At 42.5% G+C, this 15,434-nt stretch overlaps 1 protein-coding gene across 4 annotated transcripts in view; it reads right to left on the bottom strand.

Moving 5' to 3' along the window:
• cacnb4a (calcium channel, voltage-dependent, beta 4a subunit) overlaps positions 1-15,434 on the bottom strand; it is a 33,179-nt gene that overhangs the window by 16,974 nt on the left and 771 nt on the right. For 3 of the 4 annotated variants that reach the window (XM_029458676.1, XM_029458674.1, XM_029458675.1), the window contains 2 exons: positions 15,139-15,316; positions 13,378-13,461 (listed from right to left, as the gene is read on the bottom strand). In XM_029458676.1, coding sequence (XP_029314536.1) covers positions 13,378-13,461; positions 15,139-15,201 — 147 coding nt within the window. In that variant the 5' untranslated portion in view covers positions 15,202-15,316. Of the gene's footprint in view, positions 1-6,103; positions 6,518-13,377; positions 13,462-15,138; positions 15,317-15,434 lie in introns of those variants that run through there. The other variant, XM_029458677.1, reaches the window with a different exon arrangement.

Genomic DNA, 15,434 nt, shown 5'->3' with positions numbered 1-15,434 from the left:
CGCAGTAAGTGAGTAAATCAACCTGCTGGACGGAGAAGGATGAATGCCTTCCAGGCGCCTCTGCTAATGATGCGTCCAGAGCCAGGGGTCATTTTTCTTCATTCAAATAACTGTTATTTATGTCTCGTTAGAAATTAAATCTATAACTGGAGGAAAGGAAAATAAAAGCCCACAAACCACTGGACACGATAGACGAGCAACAGCTTTGTGTTTCTCTATTTAAAACAATGAATCAGAAAATCACTCCAATCCAATATATCGTTGTTTTTACAACACGTTAAGAGACTGCGATGTTGCACGCAGAGATTGTTTGAGTTATGCACAGAATTAGCAGAAAATTCTGTTTTCTTATTGCTGCCTTTTATGTTCAGTTCAATTTGTTTAATAAAAGAATGTTTTAAATTGTTTCATTTCTTTATTTCTACAAGCAAATTGTTGCACAGCAGCAGAAAGGCAGAACTGAGAACACTTATATCTTTTTATTTATCAAAAGTATTATCGGTAGTGTTATCGCCCTAACTCCAGCCCCTGACTCTAAAACACCTAAAAGATATTAAATGTACAATGATATAAAGAGAGAAAAGCAGCAGAAGCTTATATCTGAGAAGTTGTTTTGTTCAAAGTTCTGCTTTTGCTTATCCAGTTAAACACGCTGCTAAACATTTCAATGCAATTTTACCAACTTTGGTAAAACTTTAACTGCCATAACTAAATCCACATGACAGGTGCAGACATGCATCTATTCTCAACTAGAGATGTAAATATGTTGCAGTGTCTGGGATACGAAGACTCTTAGTGAACTTGTTCATTTCATTGCTGATCCTGACATTTGCCACTTTACATTCATTCATGTCTTTCAGCTCATTTTACTGGAAAGAACCGAAAGTGTTCAGAGCACGAAGCACTTCAATGTGCACAGACACAAGCAAACTCTGCCAACCAACCTCTCCCCCCGCTTCTCTGTCTGCCTCCTGTGTCTGCCCACACACACACACACACACACACACACACACACACACACACACACACACACAGACAATGAGTTGTTTGTGAAGTTATTATCTAAGAGTGTCAAGTGACCAGTCTTGAGTCTATCGTGCCACACTCCAGCCTTATCTGTTCAGACGTCAAAGCTTCTCCCATCTCCATCCTTCTGCCTCCACTGACCTCTGACCTCAGACCCGGGCCGAAAGGCCAAAAGGCTAAAAGCATTCTTCAGTGTGTCCTCCATTGACAAGGTTGGAGAAGAACTGCGCCCAAATAAGGCACTGGAGCCTATAATTCACTTCACACATACATTTTGATGAACAAAATGTCTTCTGACTCACAGGACTAGTACTAATCAGTGAGTGCAGCAGGTTTACCGGCTTTGTATTTTATATAATAGCTTTCGTAAAGGTGAGTCATATAGTTATCAACACTGCATATGTGCAGAACTGTTACATCGTTGTGTCTACATTTTAACTTTCACCACCAAGAAAAGGTAATGTATTGATCTGAGGCTCATGTCTTTAACAAAATGGATATGAGCCCAAAAAATAGCTACATTTAGTTAGACAATTGTGATAGAGTAGTATGTGAACAGCTCATTTAAAATGCTTTTGGGCAACACATTTAACTCTCTGACATCTTTTAGTTGTTTTAGAAGTATCATCTGCAAATATATCGACAGGATTTGACTTTTGACCAACATGGCGGAGACATTTCAGCAGTTGTATGAATGAAGTTTGTCTGAGCTGGAAAGATTCAGGGATTCTCCATCAAAAATCTACAATCACATGCAGCTGGTGTTGATTATATCATCATATCAATTCAGATATGAATTCTGGACCTCGAACACTTTAAATCTAATAAGTTCTGGTAGTCTTAAAGTTATAACAGATTCAAAAGAATTTCACTGGAGACCAAAGTCAGATACGATAGAGTTTATTCACCCGAGGGTACAACTAAGACTTTGCGCTTAACATAGTATTCATAGTATTCACTCAAAGTATTACTTATTCTATGCAGTGAGGAAAAAGAAAGTATTTACTCGTAAACACAGTCCAATATTCAGAACATCTGTTCTGTTCTGGAGTTTATAACCATGAAACTTGTCGCCTCGTACCTTAATTGCAACATTGTTACAATATGTTGATTTAGAACACGCTTCAATTAGATTTTGGGATTATACGACACATCTAAGCAAAAACATTTGACTATAAAACACATCTAAGTAAAAACATTTGACTATACGACAAATCTAAGTAAAAACATTTGACTATACGACAAATGTAAGTAAAAACATTCGACTACAAGACAAATCTAAGTAAAAACATTCGACTATAAGACAAATCTGGTGAATTATTTTCTTTCTGTCCTCTTTTGTGTGCTGGGTCACTCTTTGGTTCTCGGGCAACAGGCAAAAGGCGTAAACATTTAGGGAGTCCAATGTCAGCATATTTCAGAGTGTTGTCAATTCAATGTTTGTCCTTCATAATCCCTTCACACAACTCCCACAGAAGTTGCCTGTGGTAATCTAACCCAATCGTGAGCTTTCTCACCTGCTCTTGCAACTTGCTTATCAGGTTGTCCCAGTGTCGCGTCGAAAGCTTTGTCATGTATGTGGCTGTTCTGTTCAAGAGCCTTTTGCGGCGTCTGGTCCGATGGAGTCGTAGCTCGTATGATAGGTCATGCATCAGTTCTTGGAATTCTTCTTCATCCGTCGTGTCACTGGTATCCAGCGCTGGAGTAGACTCAGCATCCTCGCTGTGAGAGGATTCTCCCTGTGAGCCTGGAGTTTGATATGGCTCTTCTTCACGTGCTCTGCGCCTTTCTGCTGATTCGTTATCATCAATGTAAGAGAACTTCATGATGCTCCGAGGTTACAGCCGGTTGTAAAACTGAAATCTAACGTTCTGTGCTCTCCTTTATACAATGTTGTCCAACCCTTTACGAGGGTAACGAGGCTAAAAGGTCATTTATTTTCCCACCGTCTCATTTTACAGAGTCAGTGTTTTATAATAAATCACAGGACTGTTTTTCCTTCCTCTTTGATTTAACACCTGTGTCAGTATGGTACGATCCTGATGTCCCCCCACTCTACCGCTGCATGCCTTCTACCTTATCTCCTTTTTGACATTTGCTAAGGGTCATCTCTGGGCAACTTAAAGTTTTTTCCTTTAAAAATTCAGCGAGTTCTGTGTCAACATTAAAACAGATTGAGTATATTGAATATCATATGTTATTATCACAGGTCATCAGAGTCAGATGCACTGTAGCGCCAACAAGCTACTGCTAGCTAACATCAGAGTCAGATGCACTGTAGCGCCAACAAGCTACTACTAGCTAACATCAGAGTCAGATGCACTGTAGCACCAACAAGCTACTGCTAGCTATCATCAGTGTCAGGTGCACTGTAGCGCCAACTAGCTACTGCTAGCTAACATCAGAGTCACATGCACTGTAGCACCAACAAGCTACTGCTAGCTATCATCAGAGTCACATGCACTGTAGCGCCAACAAGCTACTGCTAGCTAACATCAGAGTCAGATGCACTGTAGCGCCAACAAGCTACTACTAGCTAACATCAGAGTCAGATGCACTGTAGCACCAACAAGCTACTGCTAGCTATCATCAGTGTCAGGTGCACTATAGCACCAACAAGCTACTGCTAGCTAACATCAGAGTCACATGCACTGTAGCGCCAACAAGCTACTACTAGCTAACATCAGAGTCAGATGCACTGTAGCACCAACAAGCTACTGCTAGCTATCATCAGTGTCAGGTGCACTATAGCACCAACAAGCTACTGCTAGCTAACATCAGAGTCAGATGCACTGTAGCACCAACAAGCTACTGCTAGCTAACATCAGAGTCAGATGCACTGTAGCGCCAACTAGCTACTGCTAGCTAACATCAGAGTCACATGCACTGTAGCACCAACAAGCTACTGCTAGCTATCATCAGAGTCACATGCACTGTAGCACCAACAAGCTACTGCTAGCTATCATCAGAGTCACATGCACTGTAGCACCGTTTAGTTTAGTTTCTTACTCCGACTGACGACCAAAAATGTAACATTTTACAAGTAAATGTAAAACCATAATTTTAATGAAAATGGGATCTGACTAAGAGAAAACAATCCAATATTTAAATTAAAAACTACATTTGACCTTAAATAAAATATTCTTTTGTTAATAGTGCAGTCTGTATTAAAATTAATCAAAGCATCAGACTAAAAACGCTATGGAGGGTGCAGAACAAATACATGTACCTCTCTGAGCCGCTATAAATGTAACGTTCTTTTTTGGCCAAACATGTACCTTACTGTGTGTGTATAAAGAATGCCGATATGAGGTATGAAAAATAACCAGTAGTCAATGTTCATGCTGTCGAGAAAATGGTGAATAAGCTACTCAGTTGGGTTCATATAAATCTGCCTCCCCAGCCATGAACCACACCGCACGTCACTGTATTATCATAGATGCTAGGTACAAAGTACTTGCTGGATGAGTATTTACTACAACAGTGGAAAGCATAGGCATCTCAGAAAACATTACTTTTATGGTCTGAGTGCCAAACAATGTCCCTGAGTAGTTTAAAACTCTAGAGACTCAAGCGAGCCTGCAGGTCGTGATGGGTCGAGGATCCCAGCCTGTCGCCTGAGAAGTCCCTCAACAGAGAACCAGACACCCACCGGCTAATCACAAGTGCTGATAGCAAAGCACAAGGACAGTGAGAGCCCCAAAGATGTCTTCTGTAGTGCTGCCAAAACCGCTCTAAATATGGTTCAGCGTGGAGCACAGATGCACTGATTGTGTATGAAGACGTATGGATTCAGTGGAAGCGATGATGGTGGGCCGAAGACGACCCACACACCTGCTGCGTCAACAGAAACATGACTGGACTCGTTTGATTGATAGAAATTGGAGAAAGTCACTTTAAAAAAAGTGAATGGAACCTGTTTGTTGGTGGTAATGAGTGAATCCAGTTATGATGTTAAATGGTTTTCCCACTTGGAAGAACTCGACTGGCTTGCACAGAGATCTGACTTTTTGGATGAACTGGAACACCAACTGTGAGCCTCATCGGCCGACATCACTAAAGCTCTTCGGGGGGATGAATGGGAGCAGATCGCTGCAGCCAGGTGGCAACGTCTCGTGCAAAAAACCTCAAACCAGGAGAGCGGAGGCTGTAACAGCAGCAGATTGATGTCTATAGTTCTGGAATGAGATGAATCACTATGTGCAATGTACTTTATATCTGCACACACACTTTTGGCCATGCAATGTGATTTTACTTCCTTAGACAACATAAAAAGGTACACACCGTTGACAGAACTAGAGAGATGAAATCAGCTAATACACATCAAATCGATTCCCTTTGCTCAGACAGACCCGACACTCCCCTGCTCACACTGTGGACAGAACAGGAGGTGTGGAAAAGAAATCCCTCCACCTTTGATCAGCCAGGATGTCAGGTGGAGCTACAGAAAGGTCTTGACAGATTCTGGCTCAGTGGGATTCCCTCCTCCCCTCCACACAGCAGCAGCGCCTACATTTATTGCCTTTGTAAGCATTTTTTCCGCCACTCCGACACATTTGTATCCCGTGAATGCCCCCTCTGCCCGTCAATAATAATGTTGGCCTGTCCTGTGTGTGTAAAGATGAGACTTTAATGATAGGGGAATGCAACATTTCTGTAGCAGTACACGTCGTGGCTGGATGCAGCACATCAGTGTGATACAAAGTGTGCAATCGTTATGATTATTATGGCTGTGGGTCTTTTCAGGGGATGTGATAAACTCAGATACCTACAAGGCTTATAAACAGAGCACGTCACATACAGTCTGCAGACACTCAGGAGAACTGTGTTTCTAGCTGGCAGCATCATTCGAAAAAACAAAACTGTACAGTTGACTGAGGATCCCTAAGACACACACTCTCTCAAATACACACACGCTTGCACACCCTTCCCCCAGTCTCTACGAACTCCCCAGAGAAGAGCTCAGCCCACTCGAGTCTCAGCGCATTCTGTGGGTGTTTATGAAGGGATCAAGCAGCCACGACACACAACAGAAAAGCATGGTTTACAAGTGTCAGACGCCCCACCGCTCACTCACCGCCTCAGAGTCTTCAAATCCATGTTGGTACAAGTTATCGTACATGGAGGAGTGAGAATCCAAAAAGCAGCTCTTTGGCGCAAAAAATAGACAGAAGCAGTAAAAGATCAACCTGTTCCAGAGAGGGTGGAGGATGAGGACAGGGGAGTGACAGAGCCCACCAGCAGCCTCTTTCTCCACATGAAGGGAGACCACAGAGCAGACAGACCACACCAGAGCAGCAGATGGAAGAAGGAAAAAGGTGGAGCCCTTTGTGTTCCTGATGCTGAATTGGATATTATTGCCCCCGAGCCGAGCGAGCGTTGGTTCCCATTATTGTAAGGCAGCCTGGTTGTCCCCAGAGGCAGAGCAGACCTGGCATTTCATCGTTCCAAGCTCACGGATCACACAAGCCAATCCCTTCCTCCAGCATTGGCTGATGACAGAGGAGGGACGCAGCTTACCGATTGGCTGGTGGAGACTCCAGTCAGCATTGGTGGCTGTGAATAAGGAAGAGGCAGAGAGGGAGGTGGGGGGTCTGCAGCGTTAAGCAGCAAAATGTGTGTATTCTGTGCATGGATGTGTGTGTTTGAGGTAATATCTCTCACACTAAAACCCAAACACTAATCTGCAAAGACTGATGTATGATTCAAACATCCAGAATCATAGCAGCTGAGAGACGGTTCTTCAAACAGGTGGCAGACCTGATGCTCTACTACAACAAGTGTCCGAGCCTTTACAGGGGACATGAAATCTGTCTGCAAGTGTCTGTTGCAGGGAAAGAAGAAAAGCAGAGTTTAACTCTGAGGTTTGACGCATTTCATGAGAGAAGTCCCTGTTGAATGCATGCACAGAATAATGGAGGAAAGGTAATCCCGTTGCTTTTTTACTATCCTAACGAGAAATATCTTTCAATCCGGGCCAAAGCTCTTCGTCATTTGTTCCCTGGCATTACAAAATGAATCTAAAAAAAGATGCATATACGTTTTGTTACTTCTTCTGCAGAAAAAAGGCTGCGGGATACTGCTGAAAGCTTTGCTAAATCGCTTTGAGTGAATCAAAAGCCAAATATTCTAATCAAACCAAAATGCTGGAAACGCTGTCTATAAATTCATTTGAAATATACAATATTTATTATTTCCCTGCATCGCTACGTCTTATTTCTACAGCTAAAGCAATACAGGTGAAAATGTTCATTGTTTAAATTAACCAATAAACCAATAAATAAATCATCTTTATTGCAGATGTATTCTCTATTATCTAATCCAAGTGAAAACTGCAAGAGAATATGTTTTGGTTTTCTGAGACTCAGCTGCTTCTTTGACAAAGTAGAGCAGCAGCGCCCTCTACTGCCAGACTGTGTACCTGCAGGTGCACCTGCATCAGAGGACGCATCTTCATCAGCCCTGTAAAGCCAAGTCAAGAATCATAAAACTTCATACTTGCTTAAACTTGATTAATAAATCTTTCTTCAAAAGAGTTTTAATTAAGAAATATTTAGATATACAATTAATGGTTTTACATAATTTGTGAATCAAAATTGACAGAAACGTTCCTTTCTTTAAATAGATTTGTTTATTTTTACATTTTCACTCGCTTTTTTTATATTCTCCCAATTAAGCAAAACAAAAATCCATAAATTGCTAATTAAAATAATCATGAGCTGCAACCCAAGTTTGTTTGCATGAATAAGTTGAATATATTTGTTGTGTCACTGTTGTAACCTTCCTAGTTTTAGAATACAGAACTGGTGAGCAGTGATAACACGGCAGCTGAACGGTATTAAAACTCAAATTGTTTTCTTCAGAAGTGCACTTTTCATGAGTAATCCTGTTCGAGGGTCTCCAGGGGTCACACAGGTTCGGGCGGACCCATGCATGGTGCCAGCGTGAGCGTGAGAGCCCCATCAAATCATTCAAAACAAGTTGAGCCATGTGACCTACATAAGAGGGATTAGCAGTGTGAAGAAACCCCTTCCTTATCACTGTGCAGCCAGCAAGCTGAACACTTTTGGTTAAAGGGATGTCTGTGTTTAATTTCTGGGAGAAAGCCGCGGCATCAGAAGCTTTGCCGACTTTATTCAAATCTGCGGGTGTTAAACTCGTATTTGCCGTTCAGACAGAAGGGAATTAAAGTCGGTGACACAGGATGTGAACGTGGGATAAGACTTTGTGTCAGACTTTTTCAAAGAGACGGCGATGAGCTCTTTAGTTCACAGCTGCGTTACTGCGACAACTAAAAAGTCATTTTCTGGTCGGCATCAGAAGAATTCATGACTGGACAACATTCAATTTGCAATTTGCAAACAAAGAAGGTTTGAAGAGGAACCAAATGTGCACAACATGCTCAACTGCAGGGCAAAAGGTCTGAGATGGTTTCTCACGAGAACACACTGCGTGTCCAGTATTTATAGTTTACTACCTTTAAAATGTGCAGCAGTTTATATATTTTCAAACATGCATCAATAAACCTCGTCGGGGAAACAAAAGCACTCGGTGTGTCTCAGATTAAGAGCCTGCAAAGTCTGAAAAATGTCCTTGACCTCCGACCTTTAGCCGTCAACATGGAATCTGCATCAGATTGTTGGATTAGGAAGAGGTCACCCTGCGTGATGAATGGATAACATATGAATGACATATATTGATATATGATTTATCTTTTGGGTAATATCTAAGGTGAAAACTTCCCATGCTGAAGTGTAAATAAGTAACGCTAATGTAAAATCAAACGTACAGTTAAATGTTTGCACAATGTTATGAATACCAACCTGCAGCAGTATGTAAACTGATAAATAAATACTATTACATTTACTATCTTGGTGATGTTATTTGTCATTAAGAGGGACACAGCACGGTGCACGAGGGAAGTATTACATCATGTTATTGTTGTTAACCTGAAGATTTGTGCTTTTTGAAGAGAGAAATGACTGTTTTTGTTGCGTCTTCTTTTAATCAAATCAAATCAAATTTATTTGTATAGCCCAATATCACAAATTATACATTTGTCTCAGTGTGCTTTACAGACTGTACAGGTTACAACATCCTCTGTCCTTAAACCCTCGCATCGCACAAGGAAAAACTTCCTAAAAGAAACCCCAAAATTAAAGGGGAAAAAATGGAAGAAACCTCAGGGAGAGCAACTGAGGAGGGATCCCTCTCCCAGGACGGACAGACGTGCAATAGATGTCGTGTGTACAGGATAAACAACATAGTACAAATACAACATTTGACAGAAATTATGTTGTGTTGGAAAAAAAAAAAGAAATAGAAAGTTTGGATGAATCCAGGAAAATGTCAATAAGGCTTCCCGGTGTCCAGCAGGACCAGGTCAGCAGGCGCTGTCACGATTCATGATCCTGACGTAAACTTTATCAGTGGCAACCTGCCACATGAGAGACAGACACTCCGGGGATGATACCCCGGATGGTGAGTTAGTAACATACATTTACATAAATGCATACAGATAGAGAGGGAGAAGAAGAGAGGGAGAAGAAGAGAGAGGGAGAGAAGGAAGAGAGCAGGGAGGTGTCCCCCGGCAGTCTAAGCCTATAGCAGCATAACTAGGGGCTGATCCAGGGCAAACCTGAGCCAGCCCTAACTATAAGCTTTATCAAAAAGGAAAGTCTTTAGCCTACTCTTAAATGTGGAGAGTGTGTCTGCCTCCCGAACACAAACTGGAAGCTGGTTCCACTGGAGAGGAGCTTGATAGCTGAAGGCTCTGGCTCCCATTGTACTCTTAGAGACTCTAGGAACCACAAGTAACCCTGCAGTCTGGGAGCGTAATGCTCTAGTTGGTTTATAAGGTACTATGAGATCTTTAAGATATGCTGGAGCCTGACCTTTAATTGATTTGTAAGTCAGGAGAAGGATTTTGAATTCTATTCTGTATTTTACCGGGAGCCAGTGCAGAGCAGCTAATACAGGAGTAATATGATCCCATTTCCTTGTTCTAGTCAATACACGTGCCGCTGCATTTTGGATCAACTGAAGAGTCTTAACCGACTTTTTTGGACAACCTGATAACAATGAGTTGCAGTACACTTCTAACAGTCCTTGCCTGGCCTCCCCACCTGCCTCTTCTTCTGCTTTGATACACATTGATTTCATTTCATTATGCTTCATCGAATTCTGTGTTAAGTCCACGTTGTTTTCACACGCGCTCAATTCTTTTTATCTTCTTGTCGTGGCTCATTCCCAGTAAGAACACAAAGATTTTAAACTTCGGCTCGACTGGTGGAGAAGAAACAATACCACAGACACCTTCAGGCTGATGATGCAGATCCTACTTTTTACTAAAGCGAATGCACAGCAGAAAAGTATAAATATGTGCTTTATTTAGAGTCTGCTGCTGACTTCATATAAGGTGACTTGCATTTTGCTGACACGCTCCTGAGAGCACGCACAACCAGCCATCGTGTGCATGCAAGTTCAAATCAACCAAACGTCCTCTGAGCCACTTCAGCGCTGCAGCTCTGGATTATTCCTGAGAGCAAACATCTGCTTTCTGAAGTCTCTTATTGTGGAGTTTTAGAGGTCGAGCCGGAAACCGCTCACCGAGTGCGCAGACAAACATGTCGGGCGCAGCGTGTGGCAGAATCAGCACCTCTCTGTTACTCATCTGGTGACTCACACTGAACAATATGTACTAGAATACATTCTGTCCTTTACATTTCTCTCTTTTAATGTTTCTCGACTTCCTTTTCCCCTTAAATGGACGGATGTGTATGAGGACATCCCGCAGACTGTGACCCTGAGTGATGCTCAACCACCTTAACCCAAATACTTAAAGTCAATCTGCCCTGAAAACACACACAGAACGCTGTTACCCACCAAAGTAAACTGACACTTCAGTATTTGTGCTTTTGTCTGCGCTCCTCTCGCTGCAGTGATATTTCACACACACACACACACACACACACACACACACACACACACACACACACACACACACACACACACACACACACACACACACACACACACACACACACACACACTTTCAGGCACTGAATGAAACACGTGAACCTAATTTTGCTGTTAAAGCCTCAAAGATTCTCCGTCCCGGAGTTCGATGAATGAACCTGAACCTTCTGTCCAGGCCGTTGCCATGAGCCATAAAAGCAGGATTTCAAAACACAGCCGTGGGTAAAGGATGAAGAGCTAACAGGACTCTGTAAATGTTTAAAAAGGGAGGAGCAACATATCCTATAATGTTCTGAGAAATGACTTCTCTTCAAAGGCTGCATTTTTGTCCATTTTCTCTTCTTTCATGTGAAAAGAAAAGTGTGTGTTCTGCTGAAAAGGAGGAGGAGGAGGAGGAGGAGGAGCAGTTTGCTCATCAACCTCCTGGGCTTGACCCCTGTTGTTGAAGGACGGCGGTTACTATGGATACACGAGGGAATCAAAGAGAGCCCACTGCTCCTTTTCTCACCTGATGACGATCACACCGGTGATGACACAAACCACAGCGGGGGTGTCGAAGAAATCTGTGAGCGTGTGATGAGGAAAGGGAGTGAACAAGAGGCTCTATTTGAACACGTCTGCGTCTTTGTCTTCACATTTCTGTCCACTACATCTCGTTTGTCCTTCTTCCACATAATTAGTGTGTGCCGCCTTCATGCACTGGGCGCTCAATAATTAATGTGAGAAGTCAACAAGTCCAACATACAGTGCATACACAGGTGAGTAATTAGAACACAAAGCCAGCAATAACTCTCGAGCACTGCACTATTCATGAGACTCCGACAGCACCTGCTCCATAGTCCTCCGGTCTTACTGAACAGGTTTAGAGGATCACTGGCTCCGCCCACTGGGGAAGTTGACATAATTAGCATTTGAATTCTTGAGTTACGGCCAAAAAACCCTGGTTTGGTCACAGTGACCTTTAACCTTTGACCGCCAAATTACAGTCAGTTCATTGTTGAGTCCAAGTGGACGTTTGTGCCAAATTTGAAGAAATTCCCTCCAGGTGTTCCTGAGGTAACGCGTTTACGAGAATGCTACGGACCCACGTTCATACAGAGTCAGAGGCTCCATACAAGGCGCACGTCAGCGCTCAGTATCTTGCCCGAGAACACGTCGACATGCTGACTGCAGGGGCTGGAGATCGAACCGCCGACCTTCCGACTGGTGGACGACCACAGCAGCCCACTATTGACCCCAAAAAATAAAATAGAAATATATATGTGACCTGAAATACCTCAGCAATAAATCTCCTCACACAATAACATCTCACACACACACACTGACCCGATCGTAGCATCATAAATCACATCAGGCCATTAGCTTTGACAACATGTCATGTGCTTCTGTTAGCACCTCTTCAGCGAGACACATGGTGGCGCAGCTCAAGGTCGTGCATAGAGAGGGCGTTTGGGACAAAGGTAGCCAATGACAGACGTCTGCAGCCTCAGTTTCCTTGGTAACTTGTTAGCAGGATGTCCAGGGCAACTCCCCTCTCTGTGTTATGAACTACAGGAGGGACTTAACACAGGACAGCCATTTGAATTTGTTGTACAGCGACATGGAGAGGAGTCAGAAGCGACGGCATTCAAGCGGCCCTGCCTGACCCCGGCTGATAGTCGCTCTGGATGAGAGCGTCTGCTAACCTGTAATGATAGATGTCTCTTAAGCAGCGGAGCAGGCACAAATCAAAGTCATCGATCCCCTGAACCACAGCGCAGGTCCAAAAGCTCTTTGAAACATGTCCTCTGATGGTTTCTGTTAAATCTTCACTTGACATTAGAATTAAACTGATCTGAATCTGATCACCCGGAGCTCCATAAACTCTCTTTTAACCCTCTTTCCACTGGTGGGAGAAGTTTGTCCTAACTGTGACGCGATAAGAAAGGTCACTTTGTTATCGAGATCCAAAAGGTTGATCATATGTATGGTGGCCATTTTAGGACACAGCAGGCTCAGCTCTACGCTGTCATACTTTGACCCACATAAACAGACACGTCTTTACACTGGAAGATCTCACTACATATTGTTAAATAACCAAATTTAAAGGGAAACTTCGGCATTTTTCACTGCGTGGAATTACCGAAAGGATAGCGTTGCCGTGCGCCGGCTGCAGCGCTCTCGCTCAATACTGAACCGATTAAAAGCATCGTCCTCATTAGTCACAAAGACACAAAAGCAGCAGGAAAGTTTCCCTTTAAGCAATTCTTATTAACATTAAACCATCATGCTAACACTTAGCATGTAGCTTCTCCACATATTGTCATGTTCAGATCTTCACTGTTCTATTTAAATATGTGATGAATCCCAGGCGGGGCAGCTGATGCGTCCTACCTGTCTGAGGATGAAGCTGGTGGAGGTGGTGCTGCCATCCGACCTCTTCAGCCGGCTGCGTCTGGAGTAGGTCCCTCTGTTCGCCTGGTGAGGACAAACACAACATCCTTATCCCTGACTCTCTCCCGCACTTAGTCAAGGTCACCTTGGGTGCACAGGGCTCTCCTCCACTGTGTGTTGTTGTTGCTTTTATTACATTTATTACTCCTCAGCCTTTCTAACACTGCATGTGAGGCGTCGCGTCCTGCTGTGACACACAATCTGGGGTAAGTGGATGCTTCCAACTTCCAAAATGGAAAATAGACTTGGAACTGCATTTATTTATTTATTTCATCCAGCAATGATTTCCTAACTCCCAGGTGACGTCTTAAGATTCCACATCCTGGCTTTTTCTGGAGCTTTCAGCTGCATCACAGGGTCTTCATCAGCAGATTGAATTAACTGCATGTTCACACTTTGTAATTATTAGACAAAAACAAGGAAAGTACTCACATTTGAGAAGCTGGGACTTAAAATGTTCAGCATTTATTCTTATTAATGATTAATGATGTACCCCTTTATTATAACATCATTCTACCAGTGAGTACACTGTATTTATATCTAATTCATTTCATTTTAATGTATGCAGCTAAGCACAATCACGCTTCTTCTTAATATTATCTACTTGTACAAGATTTTAATATTTACAGCATTGTCCAAGTTTTCATTCAGGTTTTATATTTGCTCTTATTTTATTAATTAATGTCTTTTATTGTCTTTTTTCTGACCTCCCTGATGTGTTTGTATGTCACAGTGATGCTGTAAAGCTGGAATTTCCCATTGGGATTGGCTGTTTGCCATTTACTTAATCTATTATTGGGTTTAGAGTTGAAACTAATCAATTAACCAATAAACTGATATAAAGAAAATTAAACGGCAACTATTTAGATTATTTAGTAACAGAAAAGTCAGACATTTGCTGGTTCCAGCTTTACAAATGTGAGGATTTGGTGTTTTTCTTCGTCATATGTGACAGTGAATGTTACCTTGGGATCTTGTGATGGCCATTTTTTATTTGTTTTTAAATATATTTCACCGACTAAACAATTAAGATTAATTGAAAAATCAATTGTCAGATGAATTGATAGTTAAAATAATGCAACTTTACATGACGATGTACTGTATGTTCCACGAGATTTATACTGTGGTTAACTATCCCTTTAATACTTCTTGTTATATCACCTATCCCTCGGAGAAGCAAAACGTTCAGTGGTGTCTGCATTCGTTTAAGGACACTGACATCAGAAGTACTGATGCAGTAGCAGAGGCTCAACAATGTTTACTAAATGATGCTACAGCGCTAAAAAATATCTATTTCTTATCTCGTCCTTTCCTCCTTGTGCATCATGAGTGGAGTTCCATCAGAAAATGCTGAATAATTAAGAACCCAATTTAATTTCCCTTTGATTAATCACATTCTCATCATACTGCAGGACCTGTGTGATTAATGATGACACCTCAGGGGCTCATTAGGAATGATGGAATATGCAGCTTCAGATCAGCAGCATGATGAGTTCAGTGTCTGAGAGGATCTGTGTTTTTAAAATCAATGTTGCTCTTTTAGTGAGTGTTGTTCGCTATTGATTTCCTATAACACTGTTTGTTCTCCATCATTATTATTATTATTATTATTATTATTATTCACGTATTATGCATTTAAACATAACTATAAGAAGAATTAAAGAGCCTCGGTGATTTCACGCGCTTTGTTATTTTTCCTACCTGAAACACGGGCTTCTGCATCCCTTCTCCTATCCCGTGTCGGGTGTAGATGTGCCGGGACATCTCAGCCAGTTCGTCGGTCCAGGGCGGAGGCTGCCTCTCCGTGCCGGTCCACTGGAACTGCTGCTGCTCCGGTGGCGGACAGTGGACCGCGGGCTCCAGCTTTGCTCCGGTTCCGCTTCACGACAACACAAGAGAGAGAAAAGATGAGTCCCACTCTGCGGCCGGTCTGCACAGATGGAGCCCGGTGTATCAGCGCGAGCACGGATACTAACCCCACCCCCCCCCCCCATCAC

The sequence above is a fragment of the Cottoperca gobio genome, chromosome 21, assembly GCF_900634415.1.
Source record: "Cottoperca gobio chromosome 21, fCotGob3.1, whole genome shotgun sequence".
NCBI lineage: Eukaryota > Metazoa > Chordata > Actinopteri > Perciformes > Bovichtidae > Cottoperca > Cottoperca gobio.
This window is presented reverse-complemented; position numbering and strand designations above follow the sequence as displayed.